Source organism: Sphaeramia orbicularis, chromosome 5 (genome assembly GCF_902148855.1).
Source record: "Sphaeramia orbicularis chromosome 5, fSphaOr1.1, whole genome shotgun sequence".
Classification (NCBI taxonomy): Eukaryota; Metazoa; Chordata; class Actinopteri; order Kurtiformes; family Apogonidae; genus Sphaeramia; species Sphaeramia orbicularis.
In genome coordinates this window covers 44,054,356-44,082,315 of record NC_043961.1, presented here as the reverse complement: position 1 = coordinate 44,082,315, position 27,960 = coordinate 44,054,356, and the positions used below count along the sequence as shown (strand labels likewise).

Here is a 27,960-nt window from a genome sequence, read left to right as displayed (position 1 = left end):
TTTGAATAAACTCAATACAGTTACATCAAACTGCGTCCTTGTTTTTCTATTGAAGATGTTTAAACAGCTGGCAATGTGGGGTATATGTTAAGTTAGAGTCTGTGGTTTAAGTACTGGACAGCTCCTTACATTTTTAATGAATATAGACACGGACCACTAAATTCAGCACTTAACAGATCTTTTGAGTGTTAAATGTGGCTGATAAGCAATATGCAACCTTTTGGATTGTGTGTAACTAAAAAGCTGGCTTTTAGGCTGGTGTGTTGTCTAGCACTTGAGTAGTTTAGTGAGTCAGGTACTTTTTTTTGCAGGGCAATTTGATGACAATTACATAACCTAGAATTCAAAAAGTTTATTAATGTTTACCTGTTAATGTTTCATACATCAAAATTGGTCATCTGTACTTGGACAATAAGTCAATTTTATTTATTTGCTTGGCTGGGGAGCAGAGTTGATCACTCAAGGGGGGGCATGACGAAACAATTTCCAAGCACTGCTATATAGTAGTAGACTATTTGTCATGGCATTCTAACAGAGCAACAGGCTATAACATTACAAGTTCTTTCAGGTTAAGATAAAGTTCCACTCCATTCTCCCAGTTCTCAGGAATGGCAAGGTTGTTTCGGGTTACTTCCTGCAGGAACATTCTTTTTAACTCTGCATCACCGCATATATCCTGGCGTTCTGTAAACTGCTGAAATTGCACCAGGTCTTGAATGTTGATAGGGAAGCCACAGTCTCTTGAATCATACCTTTTGAGTAAAGAAATTTTGTTAATATCATCCAATTAACGTTCAGTAAATACACAGCACCAGAGCAGCGAGGGCACTGTATAGGCAACCGTGTGTTTCAACACAGAAACGTATCTACATTGATTAATCCTAATAGTGTCTGGTAAGTAAAACTAAGTGGAAAAAGAATTACGACAGGACAGGCTCACGTCAAGTGTGTGGCAGCATGACGTGAGTGACAGGAGAAGGATGATTCACTGAACTTTTTTGTACCAGAATAACATTTTAAAATCATAGAAATAAAATATGGATTGGTCCTCTATATTTAAAACATATCAGGATTCTATCATTGCCTCTATATGTGCAGCCATCTGAATGAACTTACCTATGAGGTAGATTGTAAAGCTCATCTGGGATGCCCCCGGGACATCGAGAGAACCTTGACTGGCAAACACGGTGAAGGTTCCACAGCTGCCTACACTCTTGCAGTTCCACTTGAATTAATGCTCCAAAACAGAAACGCATCAAGCACTGGTGTTCGTGACTTCCGTTAAAGTGTCCTTGGGTCTGCATGTCCCCAAAAAGCTGTATCCAAAACTGTGCACTGAAAAATAAGAAGATATTTATGTAAAGCCATTAGTCCTGAATGGCACAGTTCATCAGCTAGCCTCACCTAACATGTATGTTAATAGAGAAAGGCCCATTATGCGATTTTGTTTAGCAGTAGCTTTTATTTAAAAAAAACAAAACAAACAAACAAAACAATAATAATTAAAGCTGCAGGCAGCATTGGGCGGGACCTCACACCGGGCGTTCCGCCTCCCCCGCGATCCGCCTCCCCTGACTGTCGAAACCTCAGGTCCACTCACACCTAAAATTTGGATTGTCTGGGACCTCTTGTTCCATAGGCAGCTACATGAACCACTGCACTAAGGACAGACACATACAGCTGCCCACCAAGAAGAGTTTTATAGGGACTTTGTCATTGTTAAAAGTGAAAGTAAACATAGTCTTCAAAAAATCGCCATAATTCCATAACCGTAGGTCGTATCTGAAAAATTATTTCACTTTTGGATTCTGCAGACTTGTGGGAATTGAGTGAGGTATAACTTTTTATTCAAAAGTCTGGAATGACTGAGTACTAATTGCAGAAACGTAGAGTAACTTTCAAAGGCAGATTGCCAACTTCCTGTTGGAGTTAGTTCATGAGTGTCAGTGTAGGATTTGTCGGGCTCAATCAGACCAACATTTTGGCATTTGTTTCATGTTTCTGTGACATTCCTACTGGCCGCTAGGGCCGATTTTGTGTGTTTTTTAGTACATAAGTGGCGCTACAGAGTCCATTTTAGCATGCAAGGGGTTAATTTTGATATTGTATGAAAGTGTTCACCAGCCATGACATACATGGCAAATTTGGTGAGTTTTGGAGCATGTTAAGGGGGTCAAATGGCAGTCTAAAGTGGAAAAAGTATGAAAAGAAACAAATTGTTATAAATCAATAACCGTACACCCTATCTCAAAAATTTTTGGATGTGAGAGTTGTACTGAGTCCCGTGAACGCGTAGATATGTCACATGTGGGGAAAAACTCCAAAGTGAAAAATGAGTTCCAAACATCGCAACTTTGCAGGCTTGTAAAAAAGAAACTAAGACAGTTATGGAAAAGGTGTGAAATCGTTGTATTAAGGAGGGTTCACTCTATCTTTTGGCGCTATTTAGAAGTCAATACCACAAACGGTGTCATCGGAGTTAGTTTTAGAAATTTTATTTTGAAAGGCATATTGCGAAGTTCCTGTTACAGATAGGTCATGAGTGTCAGTGGATGATTTGTAGTGCTTCATCCAACAAAAATTTTGGCACTGGTTTCATGTCTGTACGACATTCCTACTGGCCACTAGGGCAGTTGCCGTTTTTTTCACATAGGTGGCGCTAGAGAGCCCATTTTGGCACCTATGGGGTTAATTTTTTCATTTTATCAAATTTTTCGCCAGGCCTGACATGTGTGCCAAATTTGGTGAGTTTTCGTGCATGTTCAGGGGGTCAAAATCCAGGTCAAAGTGGTGTGTGAATAATAATAATAATTAAAGCTGCAAGCAGCATTGGGCGGGACCTCGCACCGGGCGATCCGCCTCCCCCGCGATCCGCCACCCGTGACTGTCGACGCCTCAGCTCCACTCACACCTGTCCGTCCCCATACCAGTTCCCATCCTTTAGTGTCTGTCCTCCTTACATCTGTACAGAACACCAGTGACCCTCTGCTGAAACCCCCACCACCTTTAAAATGAGACTTTTATTTTGGAAACCCTACTGTGTGTATGTGCATTTGTTTTAATGTGAGAGAAAGAATCAGTTTGAAAAATGAATTGAAATTGTATGAATAAGTGAGTATAAAAGTGATGATTTACCACATTTAAGGCTTTTATTTTGGAAAAACCCTATTGTGTGAGGATGTGTGTCTGTGAGAAAGAGTACTTTTGAATGAAGAAACATTGTACAAACAGTTGAGTGTTTGGTCATAAAAATGAAAAGAAGTTATGTAATAGACATTTTGTATTATTCTTAATTTTGGTTTTATTTTGAAAAAATGTACTCCGTGTACTTTTGAATGTGTGCAAAATTTCCAATATCCACAATACAATGCAGTAAACCTGTTTTAAAATAAAATTAAAAAAAAAAAATTTTTTGGATTACCTGGGACTTGAACCAGGGTCCTTCAGCTCCATAGACAGCTACATGAACCACTGCACTACAGAGAAACATGTGAAAATGTGCACCAGCAAGACTTTTATAGGGATTTTGCCATTTGGAAAAGTGAAACTAAACATAGTCTTCAAAAAATCGCTATAATTCCATAACCGTAGGTCGTATCTGAAAAATTCTTTCACTTTTGGATTCTGCAGACTCGTGGGAATTCAATGAGGTCTAACTTTTATGTCAAAACTCTGAAATGAATAAGCAGTAATTGCAGAAACGTAGAGTAACTTTCAAAGGCAGATTGCCAACTTCCTGTTGGAGTTAGCTCATGAGTGTCAGTGTATGATTTGTCGGGCTCAATCAGACCAACATTTTGGCATTTGTTTCATGTTTCTGTGACATTCCTACTGGCCGCTAGGGCGGATTTTGTGTGTTTTTTAGTACATAGGTGGAGCTACAGAGTCCATTTTGGCACCCAAGGGGTTAATTTTGATATTGAATCAAAGTGTTCACCAGCCATGACATACATGGCAAATTTGGTGAGTTTTGGCGCATGTTAAGGGGGTCAAATGGCAGTCTAAAGAGGAAAAAGTATGAAAAGAAACAAATTCTCATAAATCAATAACCGTACATCCTATCTCAAAATTTTTTGCATGTGAACGTTGTGGTGAGTTCCCTGAACGCGTAGATATGTCACATGTGGGGAAAAACTGCAAAGTGAAAAATGACTTCCAAACATCACAAATTTGCGGGCTTGTAAAAAAAAAACTAGGACAGTTAAGACTAAGCTACGAGATCACTTTTGTGAGGAGGGTTCAGTCTATCTTTTGGTGCTATTTAGAAGTCAATACGACAAACGGTGTCATCAGAGTAAGTTTTAGAAATTTTATTTTGAAAGGCATATTGCGAACTTCCTGTTGGAATTAGGTCATAAGTGTCAGTGGATGATTTTTAGTGCTTTTTCCAACCAACATTTTGGCACTGGTTCTATTTCTCTACGACATTCCTACTGGCCACTAGGGCATTTGCCATATTTTTCACATAGGTGGCGCTAGAGAGCCCATTTTGGCACCTATGGTGTTAATTTTTTCATTTTATCAAATTTTTCACCAGGCCTGACATGTGTGCCAAATTTGGTGAGTTTTTGAGCATGTTCAGGGGGTCAAAATCCAGTTTAAAGTGACGATAGTATAATAATAATAATAATTAAAGCTGCAAGCAGCATTGGGCGGGACCTCGCACCGGGCGATCCGCCTCCCCCGCGATCCGCCACCCGTGACTGTCGACGCCTCAGCTCCACTCACACCTCTCCGTCCCCATACCAGTTCCCATCCTTTAGTGTCTGTCCTCCTTACATCTGTACAGAACACCAGTGACCCTCTGCTGAAACCACCATCACCTTTAAAATGAGACTTTTATTTTGGAAACCCTACTGTGTGTATGTGCATTTGTTTTTAATGTGAGAGAAAGAATCAGTTTGAAAAATGAATTGAAATTGTATGAATAAGTGAGTATAAAAGTGATGATTTACCACATTTAAGGCTTTTATTTTGGAAAAACCCTATTGTGTGAGGATGTGTGTCTGTGAGAAAGAGTACTTTTGAATGAAGAAACATTGTACAAACAGTTGAGTGTTTGGTCATAAAAATGAAAAGAAGTTATGTAATAGACATTTTGTATTATTCTTAATTTTGGTTTTATTTTGAAAAAATGTACTCCGTGTACTTTTGAATGTGTGCAAAATTTCCAATATCCACAATACAATGCAGTAAAACCTGTTTTAAAATAAAATTAAAAAAAAAAAATTTTTTGGATTACCTGGGACTTTAACCAGGGTCCTTCAGCTCCATAGACAGCTACATGAACCACTGCACTACAGAGAAACATGTGAAAATGTGCACCAGCAAGACTTTTATAGGGATTTTGCCATTTGGAAAAGTGAAACTAAACATAGTCTTCAAAAAATCGCTATAATTCCATAACCGTAGGTCGTATCTGAAAAATTCTTTCACTTTTGGATTCTGCAGACTCGTGGGAATTCAATGAGGTCTAACTTTTATGTCAAAACTCTGAAATGAATAAGCAGTAATTGCAGAAACGTAGAGTAACTTTCAAAGGCAGATTGCCAACTTCCTGTTGGAGTTAGCTCATGAGTGTCAGTGTATGATTTGTCGGGCTCAATCAGACCAACATTTTGGCATTTGTTTCATGTTTCTGTGACATTCCTACTGGCCGCTAGGGCGGATTTTGTGTGTTTTTTAGTACATAGGTGGAGCTACAGAGTCCATTTTGGCACCCAAGGGGTTAATTTTGATATTGAATCAAAGTGTTCACCAGCCATGACATACATGGCAAATTTGGTGAGTTTTGGCGCATGTTAAGGGGGTCAAATGGCAGTCTAAAGAGGAAAAAGTATGAAAAGAAACAAATTCTCATAAATCAATAACCGTACATCCTATCTCAAAATTTTTTGCATGTGAACGTTGTGGTGAGTTCCCTGAACGCGTAGATATGTCACATGTGGGGAAAAACTGCAAAGTGAAAAATGACTTCCAAACATCACAAATTTGCGGGCTTGTAAAAAAAAAACTAGGACAGTTAAGACTAAGCTACGAGATCACTTTTGTGAGGAGGGTTCAGTCTATCTTTTGGTGCTATTTAGAAGTCAATACGACAAACGGTGTCATCAGAGTAAGTTTTAGAAATTTTATTTTGAAAGGCATATTGCGAACTTCCTGTTGGAATTAGGTCATAAGTGTCAGTGGATGATTTTTAGTGCTTTTTCCAACCAACATTTTGGCACTGGTTCTATTTCTCTACGACATTCCTACTGGCCACTAGGGCATTTGCCATATTTTTCACATAGGTGGCGCTAGAGAGCCCATTTTGGCACCTATGGTGTTAATTTTTTCATTTTATCAAATTTTTCACCAGGCCTGACATGTGTGCCAAATTTGGTGAGTTTTTGAGCATGTTCAGGGGGTCAAAATCCAGTTTAAAGTGACGATAGTATAATAATAATAATAATTAAAGCTGCAAGCAGCATTGGGCGGGACCTCGCACCGGGCGATCCGCCTCCCCCGCGATCCGCCACCCGTGACTGTCGACGCCTCAGCTCCACTCACACCTCTCCGTCCCCATACCAGTTCCCATCCTTTAGTGTCTGTCCTCCTTACATCTGTACAGAACACCAGTGACCCTCTGCTGAAACCACCATCACCTTTAAAATGAGACTTTTATTTGGAAACCCTACTGTGTGTATGTGCATTTGTTTTTAATGTGAGAGAAAGAATCAGTTTGAAAAATGAATTGAAATTGTATGAATAAGTGAGTATAAAAGTGATGATTTACCACATTTAAGGCTTTTATTTTGGAAAAACCCTATTGTGTGAGGATGTGTGTCTGTGAGAAAGAGTACTTTTGAATGAAGAAACATTGTACAAACAGTTGAGTGTTTGGTCATAAAAATGAAAAGAAGTTATGTAATAGACATTTTGTATTATTCTTAATTTTGGTTTTATTTTGAAAAAATGTACTCCGTGTACTTTTGAATGTGTGCAAAATTTCCAATATCCACAATACAATGCAGTAAAACCTGTTTTAAAATAAAATAAAAAAAAAAAAACTTTTGAATTACCCGGAACTTGAACCGGGGTCCTTCGGCTCTATAGACAGTTACATTAACCACTGCACTACAGAGAGACATGTGAAAATGTGCACCAGCAAGACTTTTATAGGGATTTTGCCATTTGGAAAAGTGAAACTAAACATAGTCTTCAAAAAATCGCTATAATTCCATAACCGTAGGTCGTATCTGAAAAATTCTTTCACTTTTGGATTCTGCAGACTTGTGGGAATTCAAAGAGGTCTAACTTTTATGTCAAAACTCTGAAATGAATAAGCAGTAATTGCAGAAACGTAGAGTAACTTTCAAAGGCAGATTGCCAACTTCCTGTTGGAGTTAGCTCATGAGTGTCAGTGTATGATTTGTCGGGCTCAATCAGACCAACATTTTGGCATTTGTTTCATGTTTCTGTGACATTCCTACTGGCTGCTAGGGCAGATTTTGTGTGTTTTTTAGTACAAAGGTGGTGCTACAGAGTGTATTTTGGCACCCAAGGGGTTAATTGTGATATTGTATGAAAGTGTTCACCAGCCATGACATACATGGCAAATTTGGTGAGTTTTGGAGCATGTTAAGGGGGTCAAATGGCAGTCTAAAGTGGAAAAAGTATGAAAAGAAACAAATTGCTATAAATCAATAACCGTAAATTCTATCTCAAAAATTTTTGCATGTGAGTGTTGTGGTGAGTCCTGTGAATGCGTAGATATGTCACATGTGGGGAAAAATAGCAAAGTGGAAAATGAGTTCCAAAAATCGAAAATTCATGGGCTTCTAAAAAAAAAACTAAGACAGTTAAGACTAAGCTACGAGATCACTTTGTTGAGGAGGGTTCACTCTATCTTTTGGTGCTATTTAGAAGTAAATACGACAAACGGTGTCATCGGAGTTAGTTATAGAAATCTTATTTTGAAAGGCATATTGTGAACTTCCTGTTGGAGTTAGGTCATAAGTGTCAGTATATCATTTGTAGTGCTTCATCCAACAAACATTTTGGCACTGGTTCCATGTTTGTACGACAAACCTACTGGCCACTAGGGCCGTTAACGTTTTTTTTTACATAGGTGGCGCTAGCGAGCCCATTTTGGCACCTATGGGGTTAATTTTTTCATTGTATCAAATTTTTCGCCAGGCCTGACATGTGTGCCAAATTTGGTGAGTTTTGGAGCATGTTTAGGGGGTCAAAATCCAGTTGAAAGAGACGGAAGTATAATAATAATAATAATTAAAGCTGCAAGCAGCATTGGGCGGGACCTCGCACCGGGCGATCCGCCTCCCACGCGATCCGCCCCCCCGCGTGATCCGCCTCCCCTGCGATCCGCCTCCCGTGACCCTCCACACCTCAGCTCCACTCACACCTCTCCGTCCCCATACCAGTTCCCACCCTTTAGTGTCCGTCCTCCTTACATCTGTACAGAACACCAGCGACCCTCTGCTGAAGCCACCATCACCTTTAAAATGAGACTTTTATTTTGGAAACCCTACTGTGTGTATGTGCATTTGTTTTGTATGTGAGAGAAAGAATCAGTTTGAAAAATGAATTGAAGTTGTATGAATAAGTGAGTATAAAAGTGATGATTTATCACATTTAAGGCATTTATTTTGGAAAAACCCTATTGTGTGAGCATGTGTGTCTGTGAGAAAGAGTACTTTTGAATGAAGAAACATTGTACAAACAGTTGAGCGTTTGGTCATAAAAATAAAAAGAAGTTATGCAATAGACATTTTGTATTATTCTTAATTGGGGTTTTATTTTGAAAAAATGTACTCCGTGTACTTTTGAATGTGTGCAAAATTTCCAATATCCACAATACAATGCAATAAAACCTGTTTTTAAAAAAAAAAAAAAAAAAAAAAAAATTTTGGATCGCCTGGGACTTGAACTAGGGTCCTTCTGCTCCACAGTCAGCTACATGCACCACTGCACTACAGAGAGACATGTTTAAAATGCACCTGCAAGACTTTTATAGGGATTTTGCCATTGTGAAAAGTGAAACTAAACTTAGTCTTTAAAAAATCACCATAATTCCATAACCGTAGGTCGTATCTGAAAAATTCTTTCACTTTTGGATTCTGCAGACTTGTGGGTATTCAATGAGGTCTAACTTTTATGTCAAAACTCTGAAATGAATAAGCAGTAATTGCAAAAACGTAGAGTAACTTTCAAAGGCAGATTGCCAACTTCCTGTTGGAGTTAGCTCATGAGTGTCAGTGTATGATTTGTCAGGCTCAATCAGACCAACATTTTGGCATTTGTTTCATGTTTCTGTGATATTCCTACTGGCTGCTAGGGCAGATTTTGTGTGTTTTTTAGTACATAGGTGGCGCTACAGAGTCCATTTTGGCACCCAAGGGGTTAATTTTTGATATTGTATGAAAGTGTTCACCAGCCATGACATACATGGCAAATTTGGTGAGTTTTGGAGCATGTTAAGGGGGTCAAATGGCAGTCTAAAGTGGAAAAAGTATGAAAATAAAAGAATTGTTATAAATCAACAACCGTACATCCTATCTCAAAAATTTTTGCATGTGAGCATTGTGCTGAGTCCCCTGAACGTGTAGATATGTCACATGTCAGGAAAAACTGCAAAGTGAAAAATGAGTTCCAAACATCACAACTTTGCGGGCTTGTAAAAAAAAAACTAAGACAGTTCCGGAAAAAGTGAGAGATCACTTTTTTGAGGAGGTTTCACTCTATCTTTTGATGCTATTTAGAAGTCTATATGACAAACGGTGTCATCGGAGTTAGTTTTAGAAATTTTATTTTGAAAGGCATATTGCGAACTTCCTGTTGGAGTTAGGTCATAAGTGTCAGCGGATGATTTGTAGTGCTTCATCCAACAAGAATTTTGGCACTGGTTTCATGTCTGTACGACATTCCTAGTGGCCACTAGGGCTTTTCCCATTTTTTTCACATAGGTGGCGCTAGAGAGGCCATTTTGGCACCTATGGGGTTAATTTTTACATTTTATCAAATTTTTCGCCAGGCCTGACATGTGTGCCAAATTTGGTGAGTTTTTGAGCATGTTTAGGGGGTCAAAATCCAGTTTAAAGCGTCACGGAAAAATAATAATAATAATAATAATAATAATTAAAGCTGCAAGCAGCATTGGGCGGGACCTCGCACCGGGCGATCTGCCTCCCCCGCGATCCGCCACCCGTGACTGTCGACGCCTCAGCTCCACTCACACCTGTCCGTCCCCATACCAGTTCCCATCCTTTAGTGTCTGTCCTCCTTACATCTGTACAGAACACCAGTGACCCTCTGCTGAAACCCCCATCACCTTTAAAATGAGACTTTTATTTTGGAAACCCTACTGTGTGTATGTGCATTTGTTTTTAATGTGAGAGAAAGAATCAGTTTGAAAAATGAATTGAAATTGTATGAATAAGTGAGTATAAAAGTGATGATTTACCACATTTAAGCCTTTTATTTTGGAAAAACCCTATTGTGTGAGGATGTGTGTCTGTGAGAAAGAGTACTTTTGAATGAAGAAACATTGTACAAACAGTTGAGTGTTTGGTCATAAAATGAAAAGAAGTTATGTAATAGACATTTTGTATTATTCTTAATTTTGGTTTTATTTTGAAAAAATGTACTCCGTGTACTTTTGAATGTGTGCAAAATTTCCAATATCCACAATACAATGCAGTAAAACCTGTTTTAAAATAAAATTATAAAAAAAAAACTTTTGGATTACCTGGGACTTGAACCAGGGTCCTTCTGCTCCATAGGCAGCTACATGAACCACTGCACTACAGAGACATGTGAAAATGTGCACCAGCAAGACTTTTATAGGGATTTTGCCATTTGGAAAAGTGAAACTAAACATAGTCTTCAAAAAATCGCTATAATTCCATAACCGTAGGTCGTATCTGAAAAATTCTTTCACTTTTGGATTCTGCAGACTTGTGGGAATTCAATGAGGTCTAACTTTTATGTCAAAACTCTGAAATGAATAAGCAGTAATTGCAGAAACGTAGAGTAACTTTCAAAGGCAGATTGCCAACTTCCTGTTGGAGTTAGCTCATGAGTGTCAGTGTATGATTTGTCGGGCTCAATCAGACCAACATTTTGGCATTTGTTTCATGTTTCTGTGACATTCCTACTGGCTGCTAGGGCAGATTTTGTGTGTTTTTTAGTACAAAGGTGGTGCTACAGAGTGTATTTTGGCACCCAAGGGGTTAATTGTGATATTGTATGAAAGTGTTCACCAGCCATGACATACATGGCAAATTTGGTGAGTTTTGGAGCATGTTAAGGGGGTCAAATGGCAGTCTAAAGTGGAAAAAGTATGAAAAGAAACAAATTGCTATAAATCAATAACCGTAAATTCTATCTCAAAAATTTTTGCATGTGAGTGTTGTGGTGAGTCCTGTGAATGCGTAGATATGTCACATGTGGGGAAAAATAGCAAAGTGGAAAATGAGTTCCAAACATCGAAAATTCATGGGCTTCTAAAAAAAAAACTAAGACAGTTAAGACTAAGCTACGAGATCACTTTGTTGAGGAGGGTTCACTCTATCTTTTGGTGCTATTTAGAAGTCAATACGACAAACGGTGTCATCGGAGTTAGTTATAGAAATCTTATTTTGAAAGGCATATTGTGAACTTCCTGTTGGAGTTAGGTCATAAGTGTCAGTATATCATTTGTAGTGCTTCATCCAACAAACATTTTGGCACTGGTTCCATGTTTGTACGACAAACCTACTGGCCACTAGGGCCGTTAACGGTTTTTTTTACATAGGTGGCGCTAGCGAGCCCATTTTGGCACCTATGGGGTTAATTTTTTCATTGTATCAAATTTTTCGCCAGGCCTGACATGTGTGCCAAATTTGGTGAGTTTTGGAGCATGTTTAGGGGGTCAAAATCCAGTTGAAAGAGACGGAAGTATAATAATAATAATAATTAAAGCTGCAAGCAGCATTGGGCGGGACCTCGCACCGGGCGATCCGCCTCCCACGCGATCCGCCCCCCCGCGTGATCCGCCTCCCCTGCGATCCGCCTCCCGTGACCCTCCACACCTCAGCTCCACTCACACCTCTCCGTCCCCATACCAGTTCCCACCCTTTAGTGTCCGTCCTCCTTACATCTGTACAGAACACCAGCGACCCTCTGCTGAAGCCACCATCACCTTTAAAATGAGACTTTTATTTTGGAAACCCTACTGTGTGTATGTGCATTTGTTTTGTATGTGAGAGAAAGAATCAGTTTGAAAAATGAATTGAAGTTGTATGAATAAGTGAGTATAAAAGTGATGATTTATCACATTTAAGGCATTTATTTTGGAAAAACCCTATTGTGTGAGCATGTGTGTCTGTGAGAAAGAGTACTTTTGAATGAAGAAACATTGTACAAACAGTTGAGCGTTTGGTCATAAAAATAAAAGAAGTTATGCAATAGACATTTTGTATTATTCTTAATTGGGGTTTTATTTTGAAAAAATGTACTCCGTGTACTTTTGAATGTGTGCAAAATTTCCAATATCCACAATACAATGCAATAAAACCTGTTTTTAAAAAAAAAAAAAAAAAAAAAAAATTTTGGATCGCCTGGGACTTGAACTAGGGTCCTTCTGCTCCACAGTCAGCTACATGCACCACTGCACTACAGAGAGACATGTTTAAAATGCACCTGCAAGACTTTTATAGGGATTTTGCCATTGTGAAAAGTGAAACTAAACTTAGTCTTTAAAAAATCACCATAATTCCATAACCGTAGGTCGTATCTGAAAAATTCTTTCACTTTTGGATTCTGCAGACTTGTGGGTATTCAATGAGGTCTAACTTTTATGTCAAAACTCTGAAATGAATAAGCAGTAATTGCAAAAACGTAGAGTAACTTTCAAAGGCAGATTGCCAACTTCCTGTTGGAGTTAGCTCATGAGTGTCAGTGTATGATTTGTCAGGCTCAATCAGACCAACATTTTGGCATTTGTTTCATGTTTCTGTGATATTCCTACTGGCTGCTAGGGCAGATTTTGTGTGTTTTTTAGTACATAGGTGGCGCTACAGAGTCCATTTTGGCACCCAAGGGGTTAATTTTTGATATTGTATGAAAGTGTTCACCAGCCATGACATACATGGCAAATTTGGTGAGTTTTGGAGCATGTTAAGGGGGTCAAATGGCAGTCTAAAGTGGAAAAAGTATGAAAATAAAAGAATTGTTATAAATCAACAACCGTACATCCTATCTCAAAAATTTTTGCATGTGAGCATTGTGCTGAGTCCCATGAACGTGTAGATATGTCACATGTCAGGAAAAACTGCAAAGTGAAAAATGAGTTCCAAACATCACAACTTTGCGGGCTTGTAAAAAAAAACTAAGACAGTTCCGGAAAAAGTGAGAGATCACTTTTTTGAGGAGGTTTCACTCTATCTTTTGATGCTATTTAGAAGTCTATATGACAAACGGTGTCATCGGAGTTAGTTTTAGAAATTTTATTTTGAAAGGCATATTGCGAACTTCCTGTTGGAGTTAGGTCATAAGTGTCAGCGGATGATTTGTAGTGCTTCATCCAACAAGAATTTTGGCACTGGTTTCATGTCTGTACGACATTCCTAGTGGCCACTAGGGCTTTTCCCATTTTTTTCACATAGGTGGCGCTAGAGAGGCCATTTTGGCACCTATGGGGTTAATTTTTACATTTTATCAAATTTTTCGCCAGGCCTGACATGTGTGCCAAATTTGGTGAGTTTTTGAGCATGTTTAGGGGGTCAAAATCCAGTTTAAAGCGTCACGGAAAAATAATAATAATAATAATAATAATAATTAAAGCTGCAAGCAGCATTGGGCGGGACCTCGCACCGGGCGATCTGCCTCCCCCGCGATCCGCCACCCGTGACTGTCGACGCCTCAGCTCCACTCACACCTGTCCGTCCCCATACCAGTTCCCATCCTTTAGTGTCTGTCCTCCTTACATCTGTACAGAACACCAGTGACCCTCTGCTGAAACCCCCATCACCTTTAAAATGAGACTTTTATTTTGGAAACCCTACTGTGTGTATGTGCATTTGTTTTTAATGTGAGAGAAAGAATCAGTTTGAAAAATGAATTGAAATTGTATGAATAAGTGAGTATAAAAGTGATGATTTACCACATTTAAGCCTTTTATTTTGGAAAAACCCTATTGTGTGAGGATGTGTGTCTGTGAGAAAGAGTACTTTTGAATGAAGAAACATTGTACAAACAGTTGAGTGTTTGGTCATAAAAATGAAAAGAAGTTATGTAATAGACATTTTGTATTATTCTTAATTTTGGTTTTATTTTGAAAAAATGTACTCCGTGTACTTTTGAATGTGTGCAAAATTTCCAATATCCACAATACAATGCAGTAAAACCTGTTTTAAAATAAAATTATAAAAAAAAAACTTTTGGATTACCTGGGACTTGAACCAGGGTCCTTCTGCTCCATAGGCAGCTACATGAACCACTGCACTACAGAGACATGTGAAAATGTGCACCAGCAAGACTTTTATAGGGATTTTGCCATTTGGAAAAGTGAAACTAAACATAGTCTTCAAAAAATCGCTATAATTCCATAACCGTAGGTCGTATCTGAAAAATTCTTTCACTTTTGGATTCTGCAGACTTGTGGGAATTCAATGAGGTCTAACTTTTATGTCAAAACTCTGAAATGAATAAGCAGTAATTGCAGAAACGTAGAGTAACTTTCAAAGGCAGATTGCCAACTTCCTGTTGGAGTTAGCTCATGAGTGTCAGTGTATGATTTGTCGGGCTCAATCAGACCAACATTTTGGCATTTGTTTCATGTTTCTGTGACATTCCTACTGGCTGCTAGGGCAGATTTTGTGTATTTTTTAGTACATAGGTGGCGCTACAGAGTCCATTTTGGCACCCAAGGGGTTAATTTTTGATATTGTATGAAAGTGTTCACCAGCCATGACATACATGGCAAATTTGGTGAGTTTTGGAGCATGTTAAGGGGGTCAAATGGCAGTCTAAAGTGGAAAAAGTATGAAAATAAAAGAATTGTTATAAATCAACAACCGTACATCCTATCTCAAAAATTTTTGCATGTGAGCATTGTGCTGAGTCCCATGAACGTGTAGATATGTCACATGTCAGGAAAAACTGCAAAGTGAAAAATGAGTTCCAAACATCACAACTTTGCAGGCTTGTAAAAAAAAAACTAAGACAGTTCCGGAAAAAGTGAGAGATCACTTTTTTGAGAAGGTTTCACTCTATCTTTTGATGCTATTTAGAAGTCAATATGACAAACGGTGTCATCGGAGTTAGTTTTAGAAATTTTATTTTGAAAGGCATATTGCGAACTTCCTGTTGGAGTTAGGTCATAAGTGTCAGTGGATGATTTGTAGTGCTTCATCCAACAAGAATTTTGGCACTGGTTTCATGTCTGTATGACATTCCTAGTGGCCACTAGGGCTTTTTCCATTTTTTTTCACATAGGTGGCGCTAGAGAGGCCATTTTGGCACCTATGGGGTTAATTTTTACATTTTATCAAATTTTTCGCCAGGCCTGACATGTGTGCCAAATTTGGTGAGTTTTTGAGCATGTTTAGGGGGGCAAATTCCAGTTTAAAGCGTCACGGAAAAATAATAATAATAATAATAATAATATAAAAACGAACGAAAAACAATAGGGCCTTGCTTGCAGGCAAGGCCTCTCACTGTGTGAGAGGGCCTTACCTTTCGGCTCGGTCCCTAATAATATAAAAACGAACGAAAAACAATAGGGCCTTGCTTGCAGGCAAGGCCTCTCACTGTGTGAGAGGGCCTTACCTTTCGGCTCGGTCCCTAATAAAAACGAACGAAAAACAATAGGGCCTTGCTTGCAGGCAAGGCCTCTCACTGCGTGAGAGGGCCTTACCTTTCGGCTCGGTCCCTAATTAAAGCTGCAAGCAGTATTGGGCGGGACCTCGCACCGGGCGATCCGCCTCCCCCGCGATCCGCCACCCGTGACTGTCGACGCTTCAGCTCCACTCACACCTCTCCGTCCCCATACCAGTTCCCATCCTTTAGTGGCTGTCCTCCTTACATCTGTACAGAACACCAGTGACCCTCTGCTGAAACCACCATCACCTTTAAAATGAGACTTTTATTTTGGAAACCCTACTGTGTGTATGTGCATTTGTTTTGTATGTGAGAGAAAGAATCAGGTTGAAAAATTAATTGAAATTGTATGAATAAGTGAGTATAAAAGTGATGATTTACCACATTTAAGGCTTTTATTTTGGAAAAACCCTATTGTGTGAGGATGTGTGTCTGTGAGAAAGAGTACTTTTGAATGAAGAAACATTGTACAAACAGTTGAGTGTTTGGTCATAAAAATGAAAAGAAGTTATGTAATAGACATTTTGTATTATTCTTAATTTTGGTTTTATTTTGAAAAAATGTACTCCGTGTACTTTTGAATGTGTGCAAAATTTCCAATATCCACAATACAATGCAGTAAAACCTGTTTTAAAATAAAATTAAAAAAAAAAAAAATTTGTGGATTACCTGGGACTTGAACCAGGGTCCTTCAACTCCATAGGTAGCTACATGAACCACTGTACTACAGAGAGACATGTGAAAATGTGCACCAGCAAGACTTTTATAGGGATTTTGCCATTTGGAAAAGTAAAACTAAACATAGTCTTCAAAAAATCGCTATAATTCCATAACCGTAGGTCGTATCTGAAAAATTCTTTCACTTTTGGATTCTGCAGACTTGTGGGAATTCAAAGAGGTCTAACTTTTATGTCAAAACTCTGAAATGAATAAGCAGTAATTGCAGAAACGTAGAGTAACTTTCAAAGGCAGATTGCCAACTTCCTGTTGGAGTTAGCTCATGAGTGTCAGTGTATGATTTGTCGGGCTCAATCAGACCAACATTTTGGCATTTGTTTCATGTTTCTGTGACATTCCTACTGGCTGCTAGGGTAGATTTTGTGTGTTTTTTAGTACATAGGTGGCGCTACAGAGTCCATTTTGGCACCCAAGGGGTTAATTTTGATATTGTATGAAAGTGTTCACCAGCCATGACATACATGGCAAATTTGGTGAGTTTTGAAGCATGTTAAGGGGGTCAAATGGCAGTCTAAAGTTGAAAAAGTATGAAAATAAAAGAATTGTTATAAATCAACAACCGTACATCCTATCTCAAAAATTTTTGCATGTGAGCATTGTGCTGAGTCCCATGAACGTGTAGATATGTCACATGTCAGGAAAAACTGCAAAGTGAAAAATGAGTCCCAAACATCACAACTTTGCGGGCTTGTAAAAAAAAAACTAAGACAGTTCCGGAAAAAGTGAGAGATCACTTTTTTGAGGAGGTTTCACTCTATCTTTTGATGCTATTTAGAAGTCAATATGACAAACGGTGTCATCGGAGTTAGTTTTAGAAATTTTATTTTGAAAGGCATATTGCGAACTTCCTGTTGGAGTTAGGTCATAAGTGTCAGTGGATGATTTGTAGTGCTTCATCCAACAAGAATTTTGGCACTGGTTTCATGTCTGTACGACATTCCTAGTGGCTACTAGGGCTTTTCCCATTTTTTTCACATAGGTGGCGCTAGAGAGGCCATTTTGGCACCTATGGGGTTAATTTTTACATTTTATCAAATTTTTCGCCAGGCCTGACATGTGTGCCAAATTTGGTGAGTTTTTGAGCATGTTTAGGGGGGGCAAATTCCAGTTTAAAGCGTCACGGAAAAATAATAATAATAATAATATAAAAACGAACGAAAAACAATAGGGCCTTGCTTGCAGGCAAGGCCTCTCACTGTGTGAGAGGGCCTTACCTTTCGGCTCGGTCCCTAATAATATAAAAACGAACGAAAAACAATAGGGCCTTGCTTGCAGGCAAGGCCTCTCACTGTGTGAGAGGGCCTTACCTTTCGGCTCGGTCCCTAAAAAACGAACGAATAACAATAGGGCCTTGCTTGCAGGCAAGGCCTCTCACTGTGTGAGAGGGCCTTACCTTTCGGCTCGGTCCCTAATAATATAAAAACGAACGAAAAACAATAGGGCCTTGCTTGCAGGCAAGGCCTCTCACTGCGTGAGAGGGCCTTACCTTTCGGCTCGGTCCCTAATAATATAAAAACGAACGAAAAACAATAGGGCCTTGCTTGCAGGCAAGGCCTCTCACTGCGTGAGAGGGCCTTGCCTTTCTGCTCGGTCCCTAAAAACGAACGAATAACAATAGGGCCTTGCTTGCAGGCAAGGCCTCTCACTGTGTGAGAGGGCCTTACCTTTCGGCTCGGTCCCTAATAATAATAATAATAATAATAATAAAAAACGAACGAATAACAATAGGGCCTTCCTTGCAGGCAAGGCCTCTCACTGTGTGAGAGGGCCTTACCTTTCGGCTCGGTCCCTAATAATATAAAAACGAACGAAAAACAATAGGGCCTTGCTTGCAGGCAAGGCCTCTCACTGCGTGAGAGGGCCTTACCTTTCAGCTCGGTCCATAATAATAATTAAAGCTGCAAGCAGCATTGGGCAGGACCTCACACCGGGCATTCCGCCTCCCCCGCGATCCGCCTCCCGTGATCGTCGACACCTCAGCTCCACTCACACCTCTCCGTCCCCATACCAGTTCCCACCCTTTAGTGTCTGTCCTCCTTACATCTGTACAGAACACCAGCGACCCTCTGCTGAAACCACCATCACCTTTAAATGAGACTTTTATTTTGGAAACCCTACTGTGTGTATGTGCATTTGTTTAGTAGGTGAGGGAAAGAATCAGTTAGAAAAATGAATTGAAGTTGTATGAATAAGTGAGTATAAAAGTGATGATTTCTCACAGTTAAGGCTTTTATTTTGGAAAAACCCTATTGTGTGAGCATGTGTGTCTTTGAGAAAGAGTACTTTTGAATGAAGAAACATTGTACAAACAGTTGAGTGTTTGGTCATAAAAATGAAAAGAAGTTATGTAAAAGACAGTATGTATTATTTTTAATAAGGGTTTTATTTTGAAAAAAATGTACTGTGTTTACTTTGTAATGTGTGCAAAATGTCCAATATCCACAACAAAATACAGCAAAACATGTTTTAAAATGTGATGGAGGGAAGAAAAAAAAAAAAAAAAAAAAAAAAAGATATTTCTCTTCTTGGGGTTTGAACCCAGGACTCCTGCATAACAGAACACTGCTCTAACCACTGATCTATTTTCAGACACCCACCAGATGGCAGCAGTGTCCTTTATATGGGGATATTGTCATTGTGAAAAGTGAAACTACACACACTCTTCCAAAAATCGCCATTATTCCATAACCGGAGGTCGTATCAGAAAAATTCTTTCACTTTTTGATTCTGCAGACTTGTGGGAATTTAATGAGATAAAACTTTTGTGTCAAAAGTCTAAAATGAATAAGCAGTAATTGCAGAAACGTAGAGTAACTTTCAAAGGCAGATTGCCAACTTCCTGTTGGAGTTAGCTCATAAGTGTCAGTGTATGATTTGTCGGGCTCAATCAGACCAACATTTTGGCATTTGTTTCATGTTTCTGTGACATTCCTACTGGCCGCTAGGGAAGATTTTGTGTATTTTTTAGTACATAGGTGGCGCTACAGTGTCCATTTTGGCACCCAAGGGGTTAATTTTGATATGGTATGAAAGTGTTGAGCAGCCATGACATACATGGCAAATTTGATGAGTTTTGGAGCATGTTTAGGGGGTCAAATGGCAGTCTAAAGTGGAAAAAGAATGAAAAGAAAAAAAATTGTTATAAATCAATAACCGTACATGCTATCTTAAAAATTTTTTGCATGTGAACGTTGTGGTGAGTCCCGTGAACGCGTAGATATGTCACATGTGGGGAAACACTGCAAAGTGAAAAATGACTTCCAAACATCGCAACTTTGACGGCTTGTAAAAAAAAAACTAAGACAGTTAAGACTAAGCTACGAGATCGCTTTTGTGAAGAGGGTTCACTCTATCTTTTGGTGCTATTTAGAAGTCAATAGGACAAACGGTGTCATCGGAGTTAGTTTTGAAAATTTTATTTTGAAAGGCATATTGTGAACTTCCTGTTTGAGTTAGGTCATCACTGTCAGTGTATCATTTTTAGTGCGTCATCCAACAAACATTTTGGCACTGGTTACATGTCTCTACGACATTCCTACTGGCCACTAGGGCTGTTGCCAATTTTTTTCACATAGGTGGCGCTAGAGAGCACATTTTGGCACCTATGGGGTTAATTTTTTCATTTTATCAAATTTTTTGCCAGGTCTGACATGTGTGCCAAATTTGGGGAGTTTTTGAGCATGTTTAGGGGGTCAAAATCCAGGTCAAAGTGGCATCGGGAAAAAAAAAAAATATATATATATATATAAAAACTAACGAATAACAATAGGGCCTTGCTTGCAGGCAAGGCCTCTCACTGTGTGAGAGGGCCTTACCTTTCGGCTCGGTCCCTAATAATAATAATAATAATAATAAAAAACGAACGAATAACAATAGGGCCTTGCTTGCAGGCAAGGCCTCTCACTGTGTGAGAGGGCCTTACCTTTCGGCTCGGTCCCTAATAAAAACGAATGAAAATCAATAGGGCCTTGCTTGCAGGCAAGGCCTCTCACTGTGTGAGAGGGCCTTACCTTTCGGCTCGGTCCCTAATAATATAAAAACGAACGAATAACAATAGGGCCTTGCTTGCAAGCAAGGCCTCTCACTGTGTGAGAGGGCCTTACCTTTCGGCTCGGTCCCTAATAATATAAAAACGAACGAATAACAATAGGGCCTTGCTTGCAGGTAAGGCCTCTCACTGTGTGAGAGGGCCTTACCTTTCGGCTCGGTCCCTAATAAAAAACGAACGAATAACAATAGGGCCTTGCTTGCAGGCAAGACCTCTCACTGTGTGAGAGGGCCTTGCCTTTCGGCTCGGTCCCTAATAATATAAAAATTAAAGCTGTGTGAGAGGGCCTTACCTTTCGGCTCGGTCCCTAATGAACGAAAAACAATAGGGCCTCTCTTGCAGGCAAGGCCTCTCACTATGTGAGAGGGCCTTACCTTTCGGCTCGGTCCCTAATAATAATTAAAGCTGCAAGCAGCATTGGGCGGGATCTCGCACCGGGCGTTCCGCCTCCCCCGCGATCCACCTCCCGTGACCGTCCACACCTCAGCTCCACTCACACCTCTCCATCCCCATACCAGTTCCCACCCTTTAGTGTCTGTCCTCCTTACATCTGTACAGAACACCAGCGACCCTCTGCTGAAACCACCATCACCTTTAAATGAGACTTTTATTTTGGAAACACTACTGTGTGTATTTGTTTTGTATGTGAGAGAAAGAATCAGTTTGAAAAATGAATTGAAATTGTATGAATAATTGAGCATTAAAGTGATGATTTCTCACATTTAAGACTTTAATTTTGAAAAACCCTATTGTGTGAGCATGTGTGTTTGTGAGAAAGAGTACTTTTGAATGAAGAAACATTGTACAAACACTTGAGCATTTGGTCATAAAAATGAAAAGAAGTTATGTAATAGACATTTTGTATTATTCTTAATTGGGGTTTCATTTTGAAAAAATGTAGTCCGTGTACTTTTGAATGTGTGCAAAATTTCAAATATCCACAATACAATGCAGTAATACCTGTTTTGAAATTTAAAAAAATAATAAAATTAAGATAGATTGGGACTTGAACCAGGGTCCTCTTGTTCCATAGGCAGCTACATGAATCACTGCACCATAGATAGACACTTAGAAAAGTGCACCAGCTTTGTTACTATGAAAAGTGAAACAAAACGTAGACTTGAAAAAAATCGCCATTATTCTATAACCGTAGGTCGTATCTTAAAAATTCTTTCACTTTTGGAGTCTGCAGACTTGTGGGAATTGAATGAGGTAAAGATTTTTTTGTCAGAGGTCTGAAATGAAAAAGCAGTAATTGCAGAAACGTAGAGTAACTTTCAAAGGCAGATTACCAACTTCCTGTTGGCGTTAGCTCATGAGTGTCAGTGTATGATTTGTCGGGCTCAATCAGACCAACATTTTTGCATTTTTTTCATGTTTCTGTGACATTCCTACTGGCCGCTAGGGAAGATTTTGTGTGTTTTTTAGTACATAGGTGGCGCTACAGAGTCCATTTTGGCACCCAAGGGGTTAATTTTGATTTTGAATGAGAGTGTTTACCAGCCATGACATACATGGCAAATTTGGTGAGTTTTGGAGCATGTTAAGGGGGTCTAAAGAGGAAAAAGTATGAAAATAAACAAATTGTTATAAATCAATAACCGTACATGCTATCTCAAAAATGTTTGCATGTGAGTGTTGTGGTGAGTCCCATGAATGCGTAGATATGTCACATGTGGGGAAAAACACCAAAGTAAAAAATGAGTTCCAAACATGGCAACTTTGCAGGCCCGTAAAAAAAAACTAAGACAGTTATGGAAAAAGTACGTGATCACTTTTTTGAAGAGGCTTCACTCTATCTTTTGGTGCTATTTAGAAGTCAATACAACAAACGGTGTCATCGGAGTTAGTTGTAAAAATTTTATTTTGAAAGGCATATTGCGAACTTCCTGTTGGAGCTAGCTCATAGGTGTCAGTGCGTGATTTGTTGCGCTCAATTAAACGAAAGTTTTAGCATTGGTTTCGTGTGTCTACGACATTCCTACTGGAAGTTAGCAATTTGAGCATTTTATGTTGAAAGGCAAATTCTTAACTTCCTGTTGGAGTTACTTCATGAGTGTCAGCGCGTGATTTTTCGGGCTCGATGAGACAAAAATTTTGGCATTGGTTTCATGTTTCTACGACATTCCTAGTGGCTGCTAGGGCCGTTTTTGTGTATGTAGGGGGCGCTAGAGAGCTCATTTTGGCACCTGTGGGGTCAATTTTTACATTTTATCAAATTTTTCACCAGACCTGACATGTGTGCCAAATTTGGTGAGTTTTTGAGCATGTTTAGGGGGTAAAAATCCAGTTCAAAAACACAGAAGTATAATAATAATATTAAAGCTGCAAGCAGCATTGGGCGGGACCTCGCACCGGGCGTTCCGCCTCCCCCGCGATCCGCCTCCCGTGACCGTCCACACCTCAGCTCCACTCACACCTCTCCGTCCCCATACCAGTTCCCACCCTTTAGTGTCCGTCCTCCTTACATCTGTACAGAACACCAGCGACCCTCTGCTGAAACCACCATCACCTTTAAAATGACACTTTTATTTTGGAAAACCTACTGTGTGTATGTGCATTTGTTTTGTATGTGAGAGAAAGAATCAGTTTGAAAAATGAATTGAAATTGTATGAATAATTGAGCATAAAAGTGATGATGTCTCACATTTAAGGCTTTTATTTTGGAAAAACCCTATTGTGTGAGCATGTGTGTCTGTGAGAAAGAGTACTTTTGAATGAAGAAACATTGTACAAAGAGTTGAGCGTTTGATCATAAAAATGAAAAGAAGTTATGTAATAGAAATTTTGTATTATTGGTATTTGGGGTTTTATTTTTGAAAAAATGTACTCCGTGTACTTTTGAATGTGTGCAAAATTTCCAGTATCCAAAATACAATGCAGTAAAACCTGTTTTAAGATGGAGAAAAAAAAAAAAAAAAAAAAGTTTGGATTGTCTGGGACTTGAACCCAGGTCCTCTTGCGCCATAGGCAGCAACATGAACCACTACACTAAGGACAGCCACAGACAGCTGCCCACCAAGAAGAATTTTATAGGGACTTTGTCATTGTTAAAAGTGAACGTAAACATAGTCTTCAAAAAATCGCCCTAATTCCATAACCGTAGGTCGTATCTGAAAAATTCTTTCACTTTTGGATTCTGTAGACTTGTGGGAAATGAGTGAGGTATAACTTTTTATTCAAAAGTCTGGAATGACTGAGTACTAATTGCAGAAACGTAGAGTAACTTTCAAAGGCAGATTGCCAACTTCCTGTTGGAGTTAGCTCATGAGTGTCAGTGTATGATTTGTCGGGCTCAATCAGACCAACATTTTGGCATTTGTTTCATGTTTCTGTGACATTCCTACTGGCCGCTAGGGCCGATTTTGTGTGTTTTTTAGTACATAGGTGGCGCTACAGAGTCCATTTTAGCATGCAAGGGGTTAATTTTGATATTGTATGAAAGTGTTCACCAGTCATGACATACATGGCAAATTTGGTGAGTTTTAGAGCATGTTAAGGGGGTCAAATGGCAGTCTAAAGTGGAAAAAGTATGAAAAGAAACAAATTGTTATAAATCAATAACCGTACATCCTATCTCAAAAATTTTTGGATGTGAGAGTTGTGCTGTGTCCCGTAAACGCGTAGATATGTCACATGTGGGGAAAAACTCCAAAGTGAAAAATGAGTTCCAAACATCGCAACTTTGCAGGCTTGTAAAAAAGAAACTAAGACAGTTATGGAAAAGGTGTGAAATCGTTGTATTAAGGAGGGTTCACTCTATCTTTTGGCGCTATTTAGAAGTCAATACCACAAACGGTGTCATCGGAGTTAGTTTTAGAAATTTTATTTTGAAAGGCATATTGCGAAGTTCCTGTTGCAGATAGGTCATGAGTGTCAGTGGATGATTTGTAGAGCATGATCCAACAAAAATTTTGGCACTGGTTTCATGTCTGTACGACATTCCTACTGGCCACTAGGGCAGTTGCCGTTTTTTTCACATAGGTGGCGCTAGAGAGGCCATTTTGGCACCTATGGGGTTAATTTTTACATTTTATCAAATTTTTCGCCAGGCCTGACATGTGTGCCAAATTTGGTGAGTTTTTGTGCATGTTCAGGGGGTCAAAATCCAGGTCAAAGTGGTGTGTGAATAATAATAATATAAAAACGAACGAAAAACAATAGGGCCTTGCTTGCAGGCAAGGCCTCTCACTGCGTGAGAGGGCCTTACCTTTCGGCTCGGTCCCTAATAAAAACGAACGAATAACAATAGGGCCTTGCTTGCAGGCAAGGCCTCTCACTGTGTGAGAGGGCCTTACCTTTCGGCTCGGTCCCTAATAATAATATCATAACGAACGAATAACAATAGGGCCTTGCCTTTCAGCTCGGTCCCTAATAATTAAAGCTGCAAGCAGCATTGGGCGGGACCTCGCACCGGGCGATCCGCCTCCCCCGCGATCCGTCACCTGTAACTGTCGACGCCTCAGCTCCACTCACACCTCTCCGTCCCCATACCAGTTCCCACCCTTTAGTGTCTGTCCTCCTTACATCTGTACAGAACACCAGTGACCCTCTGCTGAAACCACCATCACCTTTAAAATGAGACTTTTATTTTGGAAACCGTACATTGTGTATGTGCATTTGTTTTTTATGTGAGAGAAAGCATCAGTTTGAAAAATGAATTGAAATTGTATGAATAATTGAGCATTAAAGTGATGATTTACCATATTTAAGGCTTTTATTTTGGAAAAACCCTATTGTGTGAGCATGTGTGTCTGTGAGAAAGAGTACTTTTGAATGAAGAAACATTGTACAAACAGTTGAGCATTTGGTCATAAAAATGAAAAGAAGTTATGTAATAGACATTTTGTATTTTTCTTAATTGGGGTTTTATTTTGAAAAAATGTACTCCGTGCTCTTTTGAATGTGTGCAAAATTTCCAATATCCACAATACAATGCAGTAAAACCTGTTTTAAAATTAAAAAAAAAAAAAAAAAAAAATTGGATTGCCTGGGACTTGTACCTGGGTCCTCTTCTTCAATAGGCAGCTACATGAACCACTGCAAACAGACAGACACTTACAAGTTTGCACCAGGAAGAGTTTTATAGGGACTTTGTAATTGTGAAAAGTGAAAGTAAACATAGTCTTCAAAAAATCGCCATAATTCCATAACCGTAGGTTGTATCTGAAAAATTCTTTCACTTTTGGATTCTGCAGACTTGTGGGAATTTAATGAGGGATAACTCTTTTGTCAAAAGTGTGAAATGAATAAGCAGCAATTGCAGAAACGTAGAGTAACTTTCAAAGGCAGATTGCCAACTTCCTGTTGGAGTTAGCTCATGAGTGTCAGTGTATGATTTGTCGGGCTCAATCAGACCAACATTTTGGCATTTGTTTCATGTTTCTGTGACATTCCTACTGGCCACTTGGGCGGATTTTGTGTGTTTTTTAGTACATAGGTGGCGCTACAGAGTCCATTTTGGCACCCAAGGGGTTAAATTTGATATTGATTCAAAGTGTTCACCAGCCATGACATACATGGCAAATTTGGTGAGTTTTGGAGCATGTTAAGGGGGTCAAATGGCAGTCTGAAGTAGAAAAAGTATGAAAATAAACAAATTGCAATAAATCAATAACCGTACATCCTATCTCAAAATTTTTTGCATGTGAGCATTATTCTTAGTCCCTTGAACGCGTAGATATGTCACATGTGGGGAAAAACTCCAAAGTGAAAAATGAGTTCCAAACATCACAAATTTGCGGGCTTCTAAAAAAAAAACTAAGACAGTTATGGAAAAAGTGCGAAGTAACTTTTTTGAGGAGGGTTCTTTTGGTGCTATTTAGAAGTCAATACGACAAACAGTGTAATCAGAGTTAGTTTTAAAAATTTTATTTTGAAAGGCATATTGCGAACTTCCTGTTGGAGATAGCTCATAGGTGTCAGCACGTGATTTGTTGGGCTCGATTAAATGAAGGTTTTGGCGTTGGTTTTGTGTGTCTACGACATTCCTACTGGAAGTTTGCAATTTGAGCGTTTTACTTTGAAAGGCAAATTCTAAACTTCCTGTTGAAGTTAGGTCATGAGTGTCAGCACGTGATTTGTCGGGCTCGATGAGACAAAAATTTTGGCGTTGGTTTCATGTTTCTACGACATTCCTACTGGCCACTAGGGCCGTTTTTTTTTTCTAGGGGGTGCTAGAGAGCTCATTTTTGCACTTATGGGGTTAATGTTTACATTTTATCAAATTTTTCACCACGCCTGACATGTGTGCCAAATTTGGTGAGTTTTTGAGCATGTTTAGGGGGTCAAAATCCAGGTCAAAGTGGTGTGTGAATAATAATAATATCATAACGAACGAATAACAATAGGGCCTTGCTTGCAGGCAAGGCCTCTCACTGTGTGAGAGGGCCTTACCTTTCGGCTCGCCTTGCTTGCAGGCAAGGCCTCTCACTGTGTGAGAGGGCCTTACCTTTCGGCTCGGTCCCTAATAAAAACGAACGAAAAACAATAGGGCCTTGCTTGCAAGCAAGGCCTCTCACTGTGTGAGAGGGCCTTACCTTTCGGCTCGGTCCCTAATAATATAAAAACGAACGAAAAACAATAGGGCCTTACTTGCAGGCAAGGCCTCTCACTGTGTGAGAGGGCCTTACCTTTCGGCTCGGTCCCTAAAAAACGAACGAAAAACAATAGGGCCTTGCTTGCAGGCAAGGCCTCTCACTGTGTGAGAGGGCCTTACCTTTCGGCTCGGTCCCTAATAAATACATACCTTCCTTTCCTGAAGAAGGACCACCACGACTCAATCCTCTGATTACTTGTTGAAGAACCAAACATGTGGCTTCTGGGTCCAGCGAAGTAATCATTATGTCCAGATCTGAGCGTACACTGAATGGCCGCAAGTGTCCCATTTTCAGTTCTGCAATCAGTTCTCATGTGCATTGGAACCACTTCCAATGTCCGCACGCATTCCACAAAATAATGGGCAACAACTGCTGGGTTGTTGTTGCTGGGTCCAGTCTCAAGCCACATCAACCTTCTAGAAAACCCGTCAATACACCCGTTCAATGCAAAACCCATTGGGTTTCAGTTTGTCGTAACCATCCACGTGCCAGACATAATTGGGTCCAAGTGAGTTGTAGCTACGACGGACAAATAGCCTTCTCCTTCGCGCACGTACTCTTGGAGCATCCATTTCAGCCAAAAGAGTCATTATATCATGCCTTCGCACAACAAGACGGTATTTCACCCGCAGAACTTGCCACATTGCACGATAGCCAAAGTGTCGCCCAGATCCTGCAAGTTCACGGGTTATAGCCCTTCTCACTTCGACCCAT

At 39.6% G+C, this 27,960-nt stretch overlaps 1 protein-coding gene across 1 annotated transcript; it reads right to left on the bottom strand.

Annotated features, from left to right (window-relative positions):
* Positions 1-297: 297 nt before the first annotated feature.
* LOC115420206 (uncharacterized) lies at positions 298-27,788 on the bottom strand. The gene is made up of 3 exons (XM_030135467.1): positions 27,396-27,788; positions 1,117-1,335; positions 298-752 (listed from the first exon to the last, which is right to left on the bottom strand). The coding sequence occupies exons 1-3, from the start codon at positions 27,701-27,703 to the stop codon at positions 545-547; spliced, it is 735 nt and encodes a 244-aa protein (XP_029991327.1). The 5' UTR covers positions 27,704-27,788; the 3' UTR covers positions 298-544.
* Positions 27,789-27,960: the final 172 nt, after the last annotated feature.